At 49.4% G+C, this 20,861-nt stretch overlaps 1 protein-coding gene across 1 annotated transcript in view; it reads left to right on the plus strand.

Annotated features, from left to right (window-relative positions):
- Positions 1 to 10,742: 10,742 nt before the first annotated feature.
- Positions 10,743 to 20,861, plus strand: part of FGD1 (FYVE, RhoGEF and PH domain containing 1) — a 35,800-nt gene continuing 25,681 nt past the window's right edge. Inside the window, exon 1 of the mRNA XM_060088112.1 lies at positions 10,743 to 11,131. Within this exon, the coding sequence (XP_059944095.1) occupies positions 10,825 to 11,131 (307 nt within the window). The 5' untranslated portion in view covers positions 10,743 to 10,824. The remainder of the gene's footprint in view (positions 11,132 to 20,861) is intronic.

A 20,861-nucleotide genomic window follows, 5' to 3' on the forward strand; every position in this document is an offset into this window, starting at 1 on the left:
TTTATCTCTTCTCTTCCAGTCCTTACATGTCTCATTTCTTTTTCTCCCTTTATAGTATTAAACAAGACTTCCAGTTCTATGTTAAACAGTAGTTGGTGAGAGTAAGTATCTAGTCTTTTTCTTTATCTTCAAGGAAATGCATCTTAAATTTCTCCATTTACTGCAAAATATGCTGTAAAGTTTTGGTATGTAACCTTCACCAAGTTAAGAGATTTGCCTTCTATTTGTATTTTTTAAAGAGTTTTCATCGTAAGTAGACATGTGACATACTTTTTCTACATTAATTGAGATACTCATACGATTATACTCTCTTAGTCTATTCATGTGGTAAATTACATTGATAGATTTTTCTGAGTTTGAATGCATTATCCTTGCATTCTTGGAATTAACTCCATTTGATTGTGATGTATTTTTAAAATACTGTTGGATTCGATTAGCTAATATTTTATTTAAGATTTATGCATCTATATTCATAAGTGAAATGAGCCTACAATTTTCTTTAATTGTCCTTATCTGTTTTTAAAATCAAGACTTCAAGATTTTACTAGACAAATAAAATGAGCTAGGCAGCTTTCTCTCCTCTTCTATTTTCTGGAATAACTTGTATAAGAAGAGAAGTAACTCCTGAGAGTCCCGCACACTATACCTGTAAATCCATCTGGGCCTGGATTTGGGGGGAAGGGATGTCCTTACCTACCATTTCAGTTTCATTAATGCCTAGTGGTCTATTCATGTTCTCTACTTCCTCTGCCATTTTTATTATTTTATATTTTTCTAGGAAAAAAAACTTTATCTAGATCTTTCCAATTATTTCTGTCTAGTTCCTAGCAGTCAGATTTCTGGCTTGAGTACTTGGTGGTGCCTTCACAGAGAGGGGGGCACAAGAGGAGCAGCATATCTGTCATTTGGGGGCCAGAGGAAGTTTGGCTACCTCTACACTTTCAGCAAAGCAATGGCTATATGTGATTCTCTGTTGCTTTGGATATTTGTGATTATGTATGAATGTGCACACTTCTATAAAGGTGTGTTTTCATACATGATGCTCTGGTGTGTTTCTGTTTATATGAATGTCAGGCTGAAAAAGAACAATTTTTCTGTGTAGTTATTTTTCTGTATCTGTTTGCATGGTTCCGTGAGCTGTGATGGGGGTATTTCCATGGTTCTCTCAATGTCCCTGTGTACATCAGCATCTCTGCCAGCTGGTAATTCATTCTGTGTGATTTTCCATGTCTTGGAGTATCTGCAACTGTGAGGGTTCTTGATTCTATGTGTATCTTTATGTCTCTGCACATGTCTGCATCTCTGAGGGTGGGGGATTATGTATGCATCTCTGTGTCTTACTGTAGAAATAAATGTATGCAGTGCACATGCTACGTGGCAAGTTCAGACTCTCCAAGTCTGGAAGAAACATTACAACAGGAAATGCTCTGGATTCCAGCTTCCGGATGGAATTTCACTCAGAAAAATACCCCTTCCTGGTCCTCCCAATAACTGCAGCATTCTTTGTCTTTCTTGAAGAGGCTGAGTTGAGGGGGTTTATGCTAACCTTGACCTCAGAGGCCACGTCTTTCAGGAGGATTTGGCAGAGCCATGAAATTCCACACCCTGCCACTTGCCTCTTGCCAGGCCTACTGCTTCCTCCTAAACCCTTTTATAGCTCCACATTATCTACCAGACCAATTCCAATCTAAATTGTCCAGAGAGGCCAGAAGAAGACACAGGGAGATGAGGAGAAAGAAACAGAATACGATTTTTATAAAGAAATAGATAAAGATAGATATGGGAATTGGGGATAGAGAAATGAGAACAAGGAGATAAAGAGACAGAGACCAAGAAATAGGGCCTGAATGGTAGGAACAGATAGTCAGAAATGGTGATAAATAAACAAAGAAGGTTAGGGACAGAGAGATGTACAGACGGATTGCATGGGCAGTGTAGAAAAAGAGGGACTGACAGAAATGAGCCTGGAATGTAGGGAGAGAGAGAGATGGGGACAGAGACACAGAGATTGGGGTCAGAAAGGCAGTTACATAAAACATGAGGATAGAGACACAGAGATGATAACAGCCAGGTAGATAAAGAGAGTGACTGGGATTAGATAGACAAAGATAGAAGCGGAGATGGTGTTGAGGAGGAAGAGGTTGATGATATAGAAACTAATTTTTTTGTTTTTCGGTACGCGGGCCTCTCACTGCTGTGACCTCTCCCGTTGCGGAGCGCAGGCTCCGGACGCACAGGCTCAGCGGCCATGGCTCACGGGCCCAGCCGCTCCGCAGCATGTGGGATCCTCCCGGACCGGGGCACGAACCCGTGTCCCCTGCATCGGCAGGCGGACTCTCAACCACTGCGCCACCAGGGAAGCCCCCAAAACTAATGTTTTTTTAATTGAGGTATAGTTGATTTACAATGTTACAGGTGTACAGCAAAGTGATTCAATTATATATATGTAAATATATAGGTATATGTAGTCTTTTTCATATTCTTTTCCATTATAGGTTATTACAAGATATTGAATACAGTTCCCTGTGCTATAGTAGGTCCTTGTTATTTATTTTTAGGAGCTAATATTTTTGAGCATTTGTTGTATTTGAGGCATGGTTCTACAAGCTGTACATGTGTTAGTTCATTTAATGCTCTTGGTAACACTGAAGCAGGTACTGTTATCAGCCCTGTTTTACAGATGAGGACACTGAGGCACAGCAAGTCAGCAGCACAACTAGGATTGGAATCCAAACAATCTAACACCAGAGGCCATACTCTTGACTACTCTGTCAGTGACAGAGAGATACAGACAGGGATCTGGGGACAAGATAGCAAACAGATGAAACACACATAGGGACAGAAAGATGGAAACAAGAGACAGGCACATGAGGAGAGCCACCCAGCAAGAGAGATGGTAAGAGGTAGAAAAGGGGTGATAGATGAGGAGAGACTCAAAGAGGGAAACAAGGGCAAGAAGACCAACATAGGGGTATGTGTGTGAGAGAGAAACAAAGAGAAGGTAAATGTTAGTTGTGAGGGGATGGGAGGCTGGGGTGAAGACAGAGACTGGAACAGAAAGGTGAGAATAGAAATAGAGAAAGATAGGTGGGGAACAGAGACAGATGAATGCAGCAACGTAAATAGAAAGATGAGAACTGGGAGACAGGCAGAGATAAGATAAATAGGTACAGAGTGATGGAGACAGAGGGGTGGACAGAAAAGAGGCCAAGGAGCCAAAGGAAATTGAAAGAGAAACAGAAAAGACAGAAATTTTGGAACACAGATTCAGAAACAGATGAGGTAGGGTAATATGGTATTATATATGTGAGGATGGAGACACAGACCAAGAGAAGAACCATAAGTTAGATGGGGACAGGATAGAGACAAGGCAACCCCCAACAGAGGCAATGGAGAGAGAGAGAGAGAGCAATAGCAAGAAGGGGAGAGATTGAGAGAGAATAGGAGAGATAGGAAAGAGAAACCACCAGAGAGATGTAAACAGAAAGACAAGAGAGAGCAAAATAAGAGATGGGAGACATCTGAAAGGTGGTGACAGTGATGGTGAACTGGGGTGACAGTAAAAAATAAAAGAAATAGAGGCACAGAATGAAGTAATTTTGATTCAACAACCACTCACAAGTCTCGGATATATCAGGGCTGGCACTGGGCTGTGTGGTACCCAATAGGCTGTGAGCTCAGGAAGGCAGGGCCTGGGCCTTTGTTATGCAATACTGTATCCTCCACCTACAGTATACTCCCAGTCATGTGGAGGGCTACCATTTATTAAACATTGGGTACTGGGGACTGTGCATGCGTTTCATGGATTATGTTATTGAATCCTCAAAATTCTGATGTTGTAGGTATTGTTATCATCCCCAGTTTACAGGTGGGGAAACTGAGACTTAGAGCAATGAGTAACTTACCCAGGGTCACACAGAGGAGCTAGGAGTTGAAGCCCCAGCCTGGACCAATGGTGAGAGTATGTCATGAACCAAGGATTAGGATGAACCCTGTTCTTTCTGTACACCCAAGGTGCAAAAAATCAAATTCCAATCTGCCTGCCTCCAAGGCCTACATGTTTGACCACCATGCCACACTGCTCCAGTGAAGACTCACTCACAGACTGATGGAAGACTGCTGAACCAAGGTAAGTGTGTCCTGACTCCTTACCCTCTGGAGCTCCCTCTATCTAGCAAAGGAGGATGACCTGGCTACCTCAGAGAGAGTGAGAAAAGTCCTGTGAGTGACAGGAATAAAGCCCTGTGGGAGAACCTCGGCCAGGGAAAATCGAGAGAATGCTTCCTGGAGGAGAAAGTGGTTCAAAGAGGCCAAAGACAGATTTACAGAGAGGTCAGTGAAGCTTCAGGGTCCCTCATGTGTCTCTTCCAAGGCCCTGCTTAACAATCAGCGAAAAATCAAAGAGTACTGAAGATGTGTACTCTTCACTCTATAAGAAAATTGAAATGCCCTGACATCTTACAGCTCATATATGAAAGAAACTAAACAGGTTTTCCCAAATTTGACAATAGTCCTAAAAATGTACATTATTGTAAAGCTGAAACTTTTCTAAACTATCAATAGTAAAAAATTTCTATCAACCGTGCTATTAAGAAAGACTGACTAATATTTCTATTCTCTCTACAGAAAAATGATCTTATCTCATGCTTCAGTGATAAAATAAAAGCCATCAGACATGGGAGAATTACTCCAGGACCTTCATCTTCCCACCACTGAATCTCTAAACCTCCCAGTATCTGTGTTCATCTTTTGTTTCATTCCCTCCTGTTACAATGAAGGGCCTGAGGACCTCTCCTTCTCTCTGAGGCCCAGTGCCCCAGACCCCAGCCGCTCCTTTCCCTTCCATTATTCCCTTTCTCTTCTGTGTTCCCATCCGGTCCCTCTCTGTGGTCTCTGGGTCTTTCCCAGCAGCAAACAAGCATAGTCTAGTATCTCCCATCTTAGAAAAATCATTCTTTGCCCCTCCTCCTACCATCACCTTAGCTCTCTGGGCTCTGTTCCCATTCACAGCCATGTTTCACAAGGAAATCGCCTACACACCTAGCTCCACTTCAGCAGGATGGGGGGCAGTGTTTTATTCCCTCTGACCTCGGGGAGGGTCCTGTAACAATCTACCCTCCCACCAGCACTCTATCCAATTATTCCTGCTTTTTAAATTTTATTTATTTTTCATGATAATACATTAAAAATTTTATAATATACATATCTGTACAGTTTGAATAAATTATAAAACAAATACCTATGTACCTGTACCCATCACCCAGCTTCAAAAACAAATCATTTCTGAATGACAAAACCCGCCATGTAGCCCTCCCCAGTCACATCTTCTTCCCCTCCCTGAGGTAACCAGTGTCATTTTTCATGCCTTGCTTTTTTGTATGGTTTTACAACATATTACTGCATCCATATATTGTATAATTTTGAATGTTGTTCAACTTGATATAAACATATTCTTTCATGACTTTTTTGAATCAGTATTAGGTTTCCTGAGTTTTATCCATGTTGATACATGTAGCTGAAGTTCATTCATTTATTTTTATTTGTTTTATTTATTTATTTATTTTTTAGTACACGGGCCTCTCACCGTTGTGGCCTCTCCCGTTGCGGAGCACAGGCTCCGGACACGCAGGCCCAGCGGCCATGGCTCACGGGCCCAGCCGCTCCGTGGCATGTGGGATCCTCCCGGACCGGGGCACGAACCCGCGTCCCCTGCATCGGCAGGTGGACTCTCAACCACTGCGCCACCAGGGAAGCTCCATTCATTTATTTAATTATAGTATTCCATTGTATAAATATGTCTCAATTTATTCATCTTATTTTCTTGTTTCTGTTTCTTGCTGTTTCAAACAGGCTTTGGTGAACACTCTTGTAGTGTCTCCCAGTATACACACGTGAGGATTTCTCTAGGGGAGCGATTATCAAACTTTCTGGTCTCAGGACTTGCTTTACATTCTTAAAAATCAATGTAGACCCTAAAAAGCTTTGGCGTATGTGGGTTATACCAATTGATACTTGCTGTATTAGAAATTAAAACCGAGAAAGCTTAAATATATTAATTTAAAAATAATAAGCCAATTACATTTAACAAAAGTAACATTTTTATGAAAAATAACTATTTTCCAAAACAAAAAGAACATAGTGAGAAGAGTGGCATTGTTTTACATTTTTGCAAATCTCTTTACTGTATGGCTTAATAGAAGACAGCTGGATTCTCATATCTGCTTCTGCATTCAATCTGTTGTGATATTACATGTCATGTAGCCTCTGGAAAACTCCACTCTACGTACTTGAGAGAATGAGAGTAAAAGAAGCAAATAACATCTTTCTAGTATTATGGCTTTGGTTCCCCCACCCCCCATCCCTGCCCTCAGGATCCCCAGACCACATTGTGGGAACTACCGCTCTGGGATAGACACCTAAAATCGCTGGACCTAGAGTATGTGCATAGCTCAGCTTTACTAGAAAATGGCCAACATTTTCTAGAGTGGTTGTATCAGTTTACACTCCTACCAATGGTGTATCCATTCACTCTTCATCCATTCTGGTTTCCACCCCACCACTCCTCCAAAACTACTTATATCAAGGTCACTACCAACACCCGTATTGCCGTATCCAATGGACCCCTTTCAATCCTCATTTTAGTTGACTTCTCAGCACCCTTAAAACATCCCTGACACGTCGCTAGTTATGTCCCTATCTCTTTACCACCTCCTACTCCTTCATCCAACCTCTAAACTTGAAATTTCTCAGAGCTCAGTCATGGATCCTCTTCCTTTCTCTTTGTTCTGTCTCAGACTGACTTCTTCTCTCGTTGTTTTTTAATGCTATCGCTATACTGCCAACTCTCATTTATATCTGAAACCAGACCTCTCTGGGATGTACAATTTATACCACTATCTGCTTGACTTCTTCCTTTGGCTATTTCAAGGGCATGTAAAACTGAACTCTTGATCTTCCCCTGAAAACCTGTTGCTCTTTCTGTCTTCCTCATCTCGATGAATGACCTGGCCTCACGTCACCAGGTCCCTGGGAGGTATCCTTGATTCCTCCCTCACCCTCCCACCCGCAAGCCACCACACCAAGCCCTTTCAATTCTAAATATCTTTCAAATCTACCTCTCTTCATCTCCACCTCTGCCACCTTAGTCCACTCACCGTCATCTCTGATTGCAGTAGACTCCTAATCTTGTCCACCTCCAATCCAATCCACAACAGCCAAAGTAATCTCTTTAAACATTAACTATACCATGTCAATGCCAAGCTTAAAACCTTTCAATTTAGTGTATTTCAGCATTTGGGGGATAGGAAGTATCTACAAAAGAGATACTATTTCATCATGATCACATATGATGCAAACTGAGACATGCTTACCCTTCCTACATAATCCTATGATACGTTCTGATATTTTCTATTCTTTTCTCAAATTGATTTCAGTACCTTCTGCAGGTTGACCCACATTTAAAAGCACTGCTTCAGTACCTTTTTATTGCTCATAGGATAAGATCTATTCTCACCACGGCCTATAAAGCCCAACATAAGCTGGCTTCTGCCTGCCTACCGCCTCAACTTCACATCCCATACCGCTTGCCCTCAGCTCACTATGCTCCAGCCACACTGGCCTTCCTGCAGTTCCTAAGTATACCCTTTCCCTTTCTTCCTAGGGCCTTCTCACTTGCCGTGGCCTCTGCCTGGGACACTTTTGCCTCCACTCTTCATGGGCTAACTCCCATTCCTTTACTCACCTTAAGTATCGGCCTTGCCTGAATCTCAGGCTAAATTGCCCCCACCTGTTATTCTCTTTCCTATCACCCTGTTCCAACTCTTTATAGCCTTATCACGACTTGTAATTTTGTGTGTTTATATGTTGTAATTATGTATTTGTTTACCTCAAGTCCTCTCCAGCACCAGACTGAAATTCGGAGGGCCGAGTTTGTTTTTCCATGATCTTGTTCATGTCTGTCTGATTCACCACTGCATAAGTAGTGCCTCATATGGTGCCTGGCCCAAAGTGTGTGCTCAAAAGGCATCCATCAAATGAGCAGAGATCTGAAGAACAAATGAAATGGAACAGGGGAGATGTGGACAGAATTTCTTGCAGATGCAACAGCATATGCAAAGACTCCAAAGCTAGACAGACTAAGGAACAGTCCAATAATTTCAGCTGTGACTCAAGCATGGAGTCTGGAAAGGCTGGTGGTGGTCAAATCATGAAGAGCCCAGCTTGACTTTGCCTGTTGAGGAAGGTAGTTTTCCTTCTGAGCAAGTGGGGGACTCATTGAAGGGTTCTAAACGTGAGAGTGATATGATTTTGGTTTACCTTTTCAAAAGATCATACTGCCTACAGTGAAGAGACTAGATTCCAGGGAATAAGACTGAAACAGGGAGGTTGTGACAGTATTCAGGTCAGAAATGGTGCTGGCCTAGATTAGGGTAGTAGCAGCAGAAATAAAAGACTATGTAAATAAATTTGGGAGATATTCAGGAGATAAGAATGACAGGACTTGGTGATTGCATGGGAGTGGAGGAGAAAGAAGAGGGGTACAGCTCAGGTTTCTGCCTTGACTGGGGTCATTCGCTAAGGTAAGGCACAAAGAAGGACACAAAGGCTGGGAGGAGGATACCTGGAGTTGGAGAGAAGCTGAGGCTTTAGGTGTCCCCAGGGTATTCAGGTAGAGCTGTCTGTCTATTAACCCGCTGAACGCATAGGTCAGGAGAAGTACCTGGACTTGTATCAATTTGGGAGTCATCAGCAAAGGAATGATAGTTGAAACCATGAGAATGAATGTAGTAATCATAGGAAAGAGCAGACAGAGAGAAGAGAGCTCAGGCCAAAACCTAAAGAGCATCAGCATTTAAGAGTTGGACAAGGAGGAGTCTGGAAAGTAAAAAGGAGTTACCAAGGAAGCAGGAGAAAACTGAGAGTGTGGTGTCATGGAAGTGGTTTAAGGAGGAGGGAGTGGTCACTAGTGCCAAATGCTACCAAGAAGTCAGGTAAGATAACCTCTGAATAAATTCTATTGGATTTAGTGACATGGGCCGTGGCAGACCTTGATAAGAGAGCAGTATCAGGCAAATAGTAGAGGCAGATTGGAGTGGGTTGAAAGATAAGTGGGAAGTGGGAAAATTAAGACAGTTAAGTGTAGGCGACTCTTGAGACGTTTATAGAGGGAAGAGAGGGAGGTGGTTGGAGAGGGAGATTTTTTGGTAAGTTTTAGATGGAAGAGACCTGGGTATGTTTAAATGCTGTTGGGAAGGAACAAGGGACAGATTCTGTAGGTTTGGTGGCAAGAAGGAAAGAACTTCCTTTTTGGTGACTTCTGTTTACTCTGTGAAGCAGGAGGTGGGGTCATCTGCTGAGGGTCAGGGGACAGCTGGAGAAGTTGGGGGTTTGAGGAGAAGGGAGGTTAGAAATGGCTGTTGCAGAGCATGAGAGAGAAGGCTGCCCGGGAACGCATAGTAGGGTTGTGGGTCAGCACCGAGGGCCTGGTAGAAGCTGGGGACCGTGAGTTTATAGTGGCACAAATCTGTGAGGTTGAATAGTTTTCTCCAGCAGTGTTTAGCTGCCTGGGCACAGGCATGGAATAGGCGGACAGTTGGACTGATTCAAGGTTGGAATGTTGCCAGGCAGATGCGACAATCCTGGGAACTGAGGCTATTGGCCAAAGAGTGGCGAAGTAAAGAACCATGAGGTCTGGTTTGAGCTGCGTGAAGAGTATCAAAGGCAAGTCCCCTATGAGCCAAGCCCTAGGTAAACTCTGGAACATGTGGAAAGGTTGCTGGAAAGGAGATTGAACGATGAGCAGAGGGAGGCAGAACTGAGATGTGACAGAAAGGCAGGTTTGGGGGTTTGAGCCCGTAGACTTGATTGTGCGGGACCAGGGGGAGATGGGGAGGACAGGCTCAGGGGGGATTTTTAAGAAGAAGGAGTGCCTTGAAGGCGGTCGCAGCGAGAATTGAGGCCGGCCGAAGTGAGGAGGCGTGGCCAGGCGCAAATCCCGGGCGAGGGGGCGGGACCCGGGCAACTGGGTCCCAGCGCCGCTGTGGCTGCGGCTGCCTCAGCGACTGCTCCCGCCTCCCCACCCCCCTTCCCCGGGCTCCTTCCCGCCCGCCGCCGCGGAGACCCAGGCCGAGGCTGGGGAGGACGGCGGAGCCGGGCCCAGGCTGTTCCCCTGCCCCCGCCGCTGGAGCATCGTCGGGAGGCATTGGCTGAGGGGGAAACCCCCAGCCCGAGCGCGCGGCGCACACGCGCGCCCCCCGCCACCGCCATCCTCTCCTCCCTCCCTCCCTCCCCTTCCCTCTCCTCTCCTCCCCTCCGCCCCCCAGCCTCCGCTGCGGCGGGAGGAAGAACCTTTTCCGACCAGCCAGGAGAGCCCAGATCGATTCCCATCTGGGGAGAAAGAAGAGAACACGCACTCGGAACAGACCGGCCGCTCGCCCCGGGGCCACGGAAGTGGCTCAACGCTCACGAGAGAGCCCGCGCCGAGCGCTACCCCCCGACCCTCACGCAGCCGCTGCCGCATAGACAGCGCTCCCCAGCGGGCCCCCGGCCCCGCCGAGCCCATTCCCCGCGCGGGGCCCGGGCCGGCGATGCCTGGCACCGCAGCGGCGGTGGCCGCGGCTGCTGCTGGTACTGCCACCGCTGCCACGGCTGCTGGCCCGGGCCCGGGCCCGGGGCTCGAGTCTCCGCAGTGGGGCTGAGCCCGCAGCCCCGCCCCCCGAGCCTGAGGCCGCTGCTCCGCCGGGCGCCGGGCCTCCTCCGCCCGCGCCTACGCCCCAGGAGCTGGAGCCAAGCGGGGAGCCCGGGCCCCGCGCCCAGGCCCGGACCATGCACGGCCACCGAGCCCCGGGGGGCGCCGGGCCTTCCGAGCCCGAACACCCAACCGCGAACTCCCCCAGCGCCGCGCCACCGGCCTATGCCGACTCGGACCCTGGAACCTCGGAGCCTGGACTGCCGGTGCCCAGGGGATCAGGCTCGGCTCTCGGAAGCCTCTTGGATCCCCAGTTTGCCGGACCCTCGGACGCCAGTCTGGGCGTCGCTCCAGGCCCCCGGGTCTTGCCCTGCGGCCCCAGTCCACAGCACCACCGGGCCCTGCGCTTCTCCTACCACCTGGAGGGCTCGCAACCCCGGCCTGGTGAGTGATCGAGAAAGCATGGGAGCCCGAGCCATGGGCCTGGGAGCGGGTTCTTGTTCTCGGGCCCTTTAAGCCCCACCTCTGGGCCGGCCCGCTCACCCCAGCCCTTCGTCTCTTCTCAACCCGCAACCCCTTCCCTCGCTCCTCGGCCTTCGTCTAATTCTTTCAACCCCTGTCCACCCCCACCCCTCCCGCCTCCTCTCTGTCCTCTGTGCCCCCTCAACCCTTCCGACCCTCCTCTTCTATCTGCTGAGGCTAATGGGAGAGGGAGCACTGTAAGAAAAAGGGGCTGGATTGCAAGGCAGTAAGGGGGGTTTGTTTGGGGGAATGGGAGAAAAGAATGAGTCTCCCATTTGCCAAGCGCCTACATTTTGCCAGGCACTGGGTGCTTTACATGGGTTTTCATTTCATCTTCAGGAGCCTCCTGTGAAGTAAGTATCATTAGACCCATTTTGTACGGGAGGAAACTGAGACTCAAAGAAATTAAGTAACTTGCCCAAGGTCACACAGCTAGTATAGAGACAGGATTCCAAACCAGATCTATTTGAGTCCAAAGTCTATGGTCTTTCTGCTTCCCAAACTGAGGTTGGAGACCATGAAAGTAAAGCCAAGCCTTCTGCTTATGTGATTTTCTCCTGTACTGTTCAGCAGCTCTGGAGTATGAGTGGAAAAAAAAAAAAAAGAAAGAGGGATGGTAGATTGATCCAAGGTTGGGGTTTTGCCAGGTGTATGTGGCAGGAGGACAAGGGAAGGAGGGAGTAGAAGGTGCTGATGAGAGAGAAAGGTGGAAGAGGTGGGCCTTGGGGGTCAGGTTGGAGGGAAGGGCTGGAGGGGCTGGTAGGTAGGGAGACAGCAGAAAGGTGGTGATGGGGGAGGCAGAAGCCAGTTGTAGCAGAGCTGCAGAGGTGCAGGGCTATAAGGTTGTTTGTGAGGCGAAGCCAGGATGCTTGAACTTGGATTTGCAGAGGTGGAGCAGCTCTAGTTCAGGCTGGGGCCACAGATCACTGCCTGGAGAGACCTTTTCCCTGCACAGAACTGAGTGTCTGAGGAGTCCAGCAGGGCCTCCCCCGTCTGGGAACATCCCATGTGGACCTGAGCCCGGAAGCCATGCAGGAAGAGCAGTACCTTCCACTGGGCAACACTTGAAGTAGCTGTTGAGCCTCTGGGACCTCCCAGGGCCCACATCCCAGGCTTCTCAGGTTTGGGGGGACTGTGGCCCAGTACCAGGTAGCATTAGTAAAGCATAAAAGTATGGGCAACATGTGCCCCTTGCTGCTCTTGTGACCTTGGGCTAGTTGTGGAACCTCTGGGAGTTCTCAGGGGCTCCCTCAGTGTGGGCTGGAGATAACCAGCTGACAACAGGCCTTTAACGCCCTACCCTGCATGTTGCTCTTGCTGACTTTCCAAACTCCCCTTGACAGACACTGTGTGGAGCAGGTTACTCACCCACTTTACTGCAGCACCTTCTTTCAGATCCCAAAACATGCCACAAGCACTCCCACCTCAGGGCTTTTGCATCTGCTTTTCCCTCTGCCTGGCAGCTCTTCCGCCTGCTCTCTACCTGGCTTGTTTCTTATCTTTCAGGTCTCAGCTCAGATGTCACCTCCTCTGAGAGACCTTCCCTGATCACTTTAGGTAGGGGCCCTTGTGGGTCTCCATCAAAATTGCCACTGCACTTCCATCCTTGCGCTTAGTACATACGCAGTTACCTGATTCTATGTGTCTACTTATTTATTGCCTGTCTTCCTCAACTAGAATGTGAACTCCGTGAGGGCAAGGGGATTATATCTGTTTTGTTCACCGTTGTATCCCCAGCAACTAGCATAGTGCCTAGCACACAGTAGGTGCTCAATAAATCCTTGAACAAATGCCTGAACAGATACGAAGGGACCACATAGTAGGCCCTCAGTAACCATTGTCTAAGAGAAGGACAACTGAGCTCCTGCCCTCCAGATACTCTTGGTATGGGAGTCAGTAGCTGGGCAGCATCTAGGCCCCTGGTCTCTGGCCTCTGATCAATACACAGCAGTGATTCTTTCTACTCCATCAGTCCTTCCAAATTACAATCAAAATACCCATCCTGAACCACTCCCCTCCTCCCCGCAAAAAGTTCCTACGATCCGTTTTCCCAGTGAAGTCCCTGCCTCTCTAATTGGTGGGTGTCTTTTTCTTTCTTTCACTTCAAGTTGAGGAGTGGGAATAAGAAGGGTGTCAGGGAAGGACCTGGCCTCCCATCCAACCATTCCTAACTGACTCACTGTGGAACCCCGGGTGAGTGACTTCCCTTCTCTGAGCCTCAATTTCCTCATCTAGAGAATGCCATGAGAAGTCTATGAGATACTGGTTGCAAAGCCTGCAGAATGAAATAAAATTTAAAAAAAAATAAGAGAAAAACCTTCTGAAGAAGAGGCGGAGGAATTACTCAGGCCCTGGCAAGACAAGTGCTGGGCCATGTGATTCACAGCAGCATGGGGCGTGAGAGCCCGCCACCCCCACTGCCCAGCCAGCCCAGGGGTAGGCACAAGTGACTTGCTTCTCTCTCCACAGGACTTGCCTATAATTGGCCCAAAGAGGGCAGGGTTGGTAGTTGTAGGGTGTGTGTGTGTGTGTGAGTGTGTGAGTGTGAGAGAGAGAGAGAGAGAGAGCGTCAATTCAAGGGCTGAAACGTTTTAGTCCACATGTTAAGATTTCCGTGTGCCTCCCCGCTTCCTCCCTCAGACTGCTGAGGCCTTTATAGAATCACCATCCTTAGGGGCAGTGGCCCATCCTGGTGGGGGGGATGGTTTTTAAAATAATGTATCTTATCCATGTGAAAGATTTGAATTGCTTCCAAGTGCTTTCTCTTTTAGTTACCCTGATTCCTAGTGCGGGGTTGGTTGATTGTTTTTATGCCCATTTCCCAGTTTGATAAAACCTAAGGCCTTATTGGGTTACTGAGATAACTAAACTTCTCTGAGATACCAGAGAGGGCTTTGAGAGAGTCAGAACGGAGTTCCCAAGTGTAGGTTTGCTCATAGAGATTTGGGGGGAGCCCTGCCCTCTTCCTCAGCTTTGGGAATATCTTTCCAGATGCTGATTGGGGGGTAGCTTGGGACTTGACCCTAGCTCAGTCAAAGGAGTTGCACCTGGTGTTAAAGCCTTTTTGTGGGTAGTGGAAGGACTCAGCCTGTTGAGGGGGGCAGCAAGAGGGGCTGGCTCCTTCTGATTTGGAGCCTGGGCCATCATCTGACACTCTAAGAGTAAGAATTGGAGCTGGAAAGACCCCTAGTCACCGTCTGGTTCTGGGTTTCCTATACTGGATGAACATCAGAATCCCCCTTGTTGATTTTGAAAAAATAAATGTGATTCCCAGACTCTACCTCAAAGCTCCAGGATCTTAGGGTTGCAACCTGGGAACCTATTTTGAAAGCTCCTCAGGTGATTCTGATGTATAGCCTAGAGTGGGAACCATCCTTGAGCTGGGACAGTGGAGACTCTGAGAGGCAGTTTAAGCTGTGGTCCTACAGTGAGTCCGCATCATTAGGATACCACATCAGCCTCCACTCTGAGGCCCTCTCCCCAGGGCCTTGTGTGGGCCTCCCACCATAACTCCCAACCCTGAAGGGAGGCCTGGGATCTAAGCCAAAGGGAGTGAGTCAACCTCTCACCCACATACGCACAAACACTGGCAGCCTCAGTTTACCCTTTATGCCTAGCTCTTATGTATGGCTGCCATTTGGCAATTTAAGCTGGAAGCCAGTTACAGTTCTGGGACTCTAGGCAGAGGAAACGCTGGCATCAGCAGCACCCAGCACAGGGCCTGGCCCAAAGGAAGGGCTCTAGAGGGGTGCCAGCAGGGTTTGCAGAGCTAGGAGGAACACAGAGAGCAGTTCAGGTAGGAAGTTCAGTGGGAGCAAAGGCACTGAGACATGAGGCATCCTCAGACAGGGGCTGGTATTGGGAGAAGTAGAGAGAGAAGGCTGGCGAAAGGACTTAATCCTGAGGGCAAAGGGGAACCTTTGAAGGGGAATGATGTGCTCAGATATGGGTGTTTGAGAAATCCCCACGGCTGTATGTGGAGAGTGGATGGTAGGGGCACAAGAGTGGAGTCAGAGACCGGCAGGTAGGGGTCGCAGTCATCCCAGCAAGAGGTGATAGTAGCTTGGGTTAGAGTGATGGTAGGTGAGGAAGGTAAGGTCTGAGAGAGATTTTGGTGCTAACATGGACAGATCTTGGTGGTGTCTTGGACGTAGAGGCCGAGGAAGAAGGAAAAGTCCAGGATGAGTCTGGGTTGTTTTCTGAAACCAACTACGGTGACCTGGTGGATGCTGGTGGGGCCTCCTGCTTGCAAGAGAAGGAGCAGGTTTGGGGGGGAGATACTGATGTACGTTTGAAACCTGTTGCATTTGAGAGGCCTGGGGGGACATCCGGGTGGCGAGTGGGGGCTACTCTTCGTGTGGTGCGCAGGCTTCTCGTTGCTCTGGCTTCTCTTGTTGCAGAGCATGGGCTCTAGGGCGCGTGGGCTTCAGGAGTTGTGGCTCGCCGGCTCAGTAGTTGTGGCTCGCGGGCTCTAGAGTGCAGGCTCAGTAGTTGTGGCTCACCGGTTCAGTTGCTCTGCAGCATGTGGGATCTTCCTGGACCAGGGCTCGAACCCGTGTCCCCTGCATTGGCAGGTGGATTCTTAACCACTGCACCACCAGGGAAGCCCCAGTCCCATCCTTGAAGACATAGATAGTGAGGTCAGATAGTGAGGTCAGCAGAGTCACCCAAACTTTGCCTTAGAAATGTCATTTGGGGGTGGGGTGGGGGGAAGAGCAGTTTTTAAAGTATATTTGCATAAAGCTGAGACCCATTTCACATATACCCAGGGTAGTGGCTGCTGCAAAGAACGGAGGGAGTACTCCTGAAAAGCAAAGCAAACATTGGTGAAGTAAATTCCTGTGGCTCCTTCCGTGTTTTCCCTGTTGAGGGCATCCTGAGAGGCCATAGAGGGAGGTTGCTCATGGAAAGGAGAAGAGGAGACTCATGACAGGAGGGGGTGGTGGGCTCTGCTGGTGATTTTTGGAGAGCAGCAGTTTGAGATTCCAGGGGAGTGTCTGGGAAAAGACCCAGATTTGGTTTCTAGTCAGCTGGGGCCTCCCAAACAAACACAACAAAGTGTAAAGACTGGGTAGCTGCAGTAAGGACTTCTCCAGACAGGACTAAAAGAATTGAAGTTTCCAGCTGCAGATGGTTGGCATCCCCATTCCTCGGCCCTTTCACGTGCCTCTGCCCCTAGGGGACAGCCGGGCTGGAGCTACTTGCTCCTTCAAGAGTGAGCGGCAGCTACCAGTGCTCCAGACAGATGCCAACCATGGTATTCTGGGGACCAGTTAGCTAAATGCCTTAGGCAGATGTGGAGCTGGCCAGACGCTGGCTGGGTGGGGCTAGGACCTGTCTGGAATGAGGACAGGAAGTGCACTCTGCCGTTGCCCAGCCCAGAAGTGTTAAGTGCCCTCATCTGGAGAGAGCAGACATCCTTGGAGCAGTGAGTCCAGCCTCTCCAGGCTCCAGTACCCAGTTCCTTGGACCTGGAAGGCATCACACCTCCAAAAGGTACCTCAAAGCACAGAGGGCTGAAGACAAGGATGAGGGCAATAGCAGAAGGCACCTCTGCACTCCTGACTCTGCCCTTGGTTCACTGTGCCCTCAGGCTTCCCTTCCCACCTCAAGGCCTTCGTTTCCCCATTTGTAACATCAAGGCCCTGTTCATCGCATTTGTCTGGCATATAGTAGGGCATCCATAAGTACTTGGTGAGCAGATAAGGGAGAGTGCAAGAGGGGAAGAAGGAGGACATTTCTTCACTTAACAAATGTTTATTGAGTACCTACTTTGTGCTTGGCCCTGTGTGAATTGCTGGGTGGGCAACAAAAGGCAGGCTCAGTCCCTGTCCTCCTGGAGCTCCTTTCTAGCAGGGAAGACATACATGACAGGTCATTCCAAGCACAGATGCTGAAGGAACAGATGAGGAGGGGGCAGGCAGGGAAAAGAGGACACTTGAGCTGAGATCCCACGGATAAATAGTCCAGAGGTAAGCAGAAGCAGGAAAGCTGTTCAGGCCCACGAGAATGACATGTGCCAAAGCCCCAGGCAGAGGAGAGCACTTTCGAGGAACAGACAAGAGGCCTTTGTGGCTGGAGGGTGGGGGTGGGGGTGGGGGTGGGGAAGTGTTTTCAAGCTGGGCCTTACTTGTCCCTATGCTCAGGAGTTTGGAGTTTACCCCCGAGGCGAGGGGAGCCCTTCACCGGGCTACAGAAATTGAAGAGGATTGTTTTCATAACCGGGTTGTGGTGTGGAGAATACCTTGTAGAGGGCCCTGAGGATGGGAGGGAGACCCGTTAGGAGGCTGGAGTGGGAAAAATAGTCTGTGGATTCCTGCCCTCCTAAGAAGTTGAGTCTGTAGGACTTGGGGTCTGGCTGGACATGTGAGTTAAGGGAGCAGGGGGAGTCGTGGAGAAAGGCCAGCCTCTGGCTTAGGGAACTGGGTGGCTGGAGGTGCCATTCCTGGGGTGGGGAAACAGGAGGAAGAGCCACTAGGGGCTGGCATAGAGCTGGGTTTTAAGTTGCAGTGAGTCTGAGGAGCCTGGAAAAGGGGCAGTGCCCAGTAGGCGTCAACTGTGTCCATCTGGGCCCCAGACTAAGGACAGGAGGGTGAGGGGCACAGGTGTGTGGCTGAGGCCCAGAGAGGGAACTGAAGGCTCTTCCCATTGCTGGCGGCTTTCAGCCCTCCGCAGCACCTCCCCGTGGCCCGTGCAGAGAAGGGGTTAAGTCAGGGAGGGAAGGCGCCTGTAGAAAGCGGGAAAGGCAGGACTTAGCAGCGCTGGCCCCAAGGAGCTGAAGCTGGCATAGAAGCCTTTCTGCCTGGGCCTGCTAGGCCCTCTCTGCCGCCCACGCCGCTGCCTTCAACTTCACCTTCACCTTCTCTGCCCGCCCCCCTCCAGCTTCTTCCCTGCTCCCCGGGCGGGGCCTCCCAGCCTAATGCGTTCCAGGTGTAGCTGCGGCCCCCCTCCCCCACCCGGGGCGCAGGGGAGGGGGCAGGGAAGGTGCTGGGCTCTTTCACTCTGCGTCTCTTAGGGGCTCCAAGTCTCCAGATCTCCCAGACAGCTTCTGTCTCCGGAGGATTCCTTCAGGGGATCTCTGTTTGGGCCCTATGTCCCTGTCAGGGGCAGGCAGGCAGTGGTGAGAGCCCCCCAGACCCAGCTCTGCCACTTTCTAGTTTCATGTGATCCTGCGTGAATCACCTCAGCCCTCTGAGCCTCGGTTTTCTCATCTACAAAATGGGGTTAGCATCCCCACCTCCTAGGGTTGTTAGGATTAAATGCCACAGGTAGCGCAGAGTACTCGGCGTGGCACATTGTAGCCATGTTCAACAAGTGGCCCTGGTCTGCTCTTTTTGTCCCCTTTGCCTCTTTGGGCCTGCACCCCTCACTGTCCCTGTCTCCCTTCTGACTCGCCCCCGCCCATTTTTTTCCTGTCTCCCTCTCTAGCTGTCCGATTTTCTGGGTCTCTGTAGTTTTCCTGTCTTCTTCCTCCTTGTTTTTGTCCCAGTCTCTCTCGGTCCTTTTCCGTCATGATCTTTCTGTGTTGCCAACTCTCAGTTTTGACCAGGCCTCGGTGGGGGGGAGAGGGGTGGGTGTTGGGGGCTCTGGGGTCACACACAGCAGGGGTCAGAGGGGCCATCCCCTAGCGGCTTTGTCCTCAAGGGGAGGGAAATCACAGCCAGCGTGGCAGCCCCAGCACTGGGTAATTACTGCCCCCAGTGCTCCCAGCTGCAGCTCCACTCCCTTCCCTTCCTGTCCTCTGAAGTCCCCAGCCCCTCCCTGGGGGTGGAGCTACCACCCCCAGCCTTCTCTGGCCTCAGGTCCAGAGATGCTGGGAGGAGGTGGCCAGGCCCTCACAGCAATCAAGCAACTGGAAGAGAGATGGGCTGTCTGTGCTCCCATGTGGCTGTGGGGTGTGTGTGTGTGTGTGTGTGTGTGTGTGTGTGTGTGTGTGTACGTGCGCATGCGTGCACATGTGCCTGGCTGCCTCGCTGTCTTTGTCCCCATGGGTCTGTTCTGTGTATATCTTAATGTTCTTGCTTCTGTATATCCATGTGTATGTTTGAGTGTGTGTCATTATATATCCATGTGTGTCTATGTGTGTCTTTGGGTCTGTATATGTTATGTGTTCCTGTGTTATGACACCTTGGCTCTAAGCCCCTGGGGCATTTCCAGATGTTTTTGCGTGTGGGTCTCTGTATGTAGACTCTGTGTGTGTGTGTGTGTGTGTGTGTGTGTGTGTGTGTGTGTGTTTCTGTGCCAGTGCCTGCCTCTGCATGGCCCCTATGGGTCTGTATCTTGGTGGTAGTGGTTGGTGGAGAAGGAGGGTGCCTGCCTGTCTTTTGGGTTTTTCTGCCCCTTCCTCCTGTTCTTACAAACCCAAGACTCTGGTCACTGTGCCCTTCAAACACACTCTTCACCTCCCCACCCCTAGTATCCACACCTTTGCTCACTTTTCTTCCCTTGCCTGCAGGACTGTGCCCAGTCTATCTACACCTAAAAGAAACACAACCTGGATGGCCAGACTCAAAAGCCATTTCCTTTAGAATGTTCTCTGACCTCCCCCCAACCGCCCCCAATGTGATGTCTTTCGCAATTCAGCAAACATTGACCGAGGATGTGCTCTGTGACTCTGGACACAGACACACTTGGGATCCAGTCTCAGTTCAGCCTCTTCTAGCTGTGTATCCTCAGGCAAGTTATTTTGTTTCTCTGTGCCTCAGTTTGCTCGTCTGTAAAATGGAGCTAATAGCATACAGGGTTGTTAGGAGGATGCCCTGCAGGAAAGCATCAACAAAATGCCTGGTGCAGCGTAGGAGCTCAACAAACAGTTGAATCCTCATACCTTATATCCTCCACAAAAAACTGAACACCTTGAGTTCCAGACAGTTCTAAACGTTCTTGCAGTCTCCTGCTTTTTTCACCAGGCATCCTGCACAAGGCAGAAGACCAGACAGAACGAAAGGCAGATTCCAGTTCACGGAACTGCTGACAAGTATTGCATGAGCCAGCTCCCTGAGGGTGCTCAGGCCCAGAAGAGACTGGGCCCTTCCAGGGGGTAGAGGAGGGACGCCAAAGCTGCCGCCCTAGGGCCAGAGCACATCAGATAGAGCAGGAGGTAAATGGCAGAGGTGGAAGGGACCTTAAGGACCGTCTAGCTCAGGTATTGCAAACGGGTGGCCCACAAGTTTCATTTGACTCACAAGTTTCATTTGGCCTACTCACTGTTTTCAAAATTAGGGGATTTCACATAAAAGTCTGGATTTCTAATTCTCTTGAAATACTGGAAGACCTGAAGATGCAGGGCCCCCGTTACTGCAAGGTGACAATTAGATAGAGGGGAGAAGCTGCCATCCCTACTTTAAGTGAGGCATGTGCTCTCCAGTTTACCCCCGTCTTCACCATCCCCTATTGCATTATACTGTCCCATTTTACAAAAAGGCCCTCACTTTACACAAGAGTCCACACTTCACAGAAACGCTCTTCACTTTACAGAGGAGCCTCATTTTACCAAAGAGGTCCTCCGTTTTACAGAACACTCTTGTATTTTGTCAAAGAGTCCTTCATTTACAGACATGATCCATTTTACAAAAGCGTCTTTATAGAACTCTCCTCACTTTACAGAATGTCCCTCCACTTTGAAGAAAGCGCCTCCATATTGCAGAAACGT

Source organism: Mesoplodon densirostris, chromosome X (assembly GCF_025265405.1).
Source record: "Mesoplodon densirostris isolate mMesDen1 chromosome X, mMesDen1 primary haplotype, whole genome shotgun sequence".
In the NCBI taxonomy this organism is placed as follows: domain Eukaryota; kingdom Metazoa; phylum Chordata; class Mammalia; order Artiodactyla; family Ziphiidae; genus Mesoplodon; species Mesoplodon densirostris.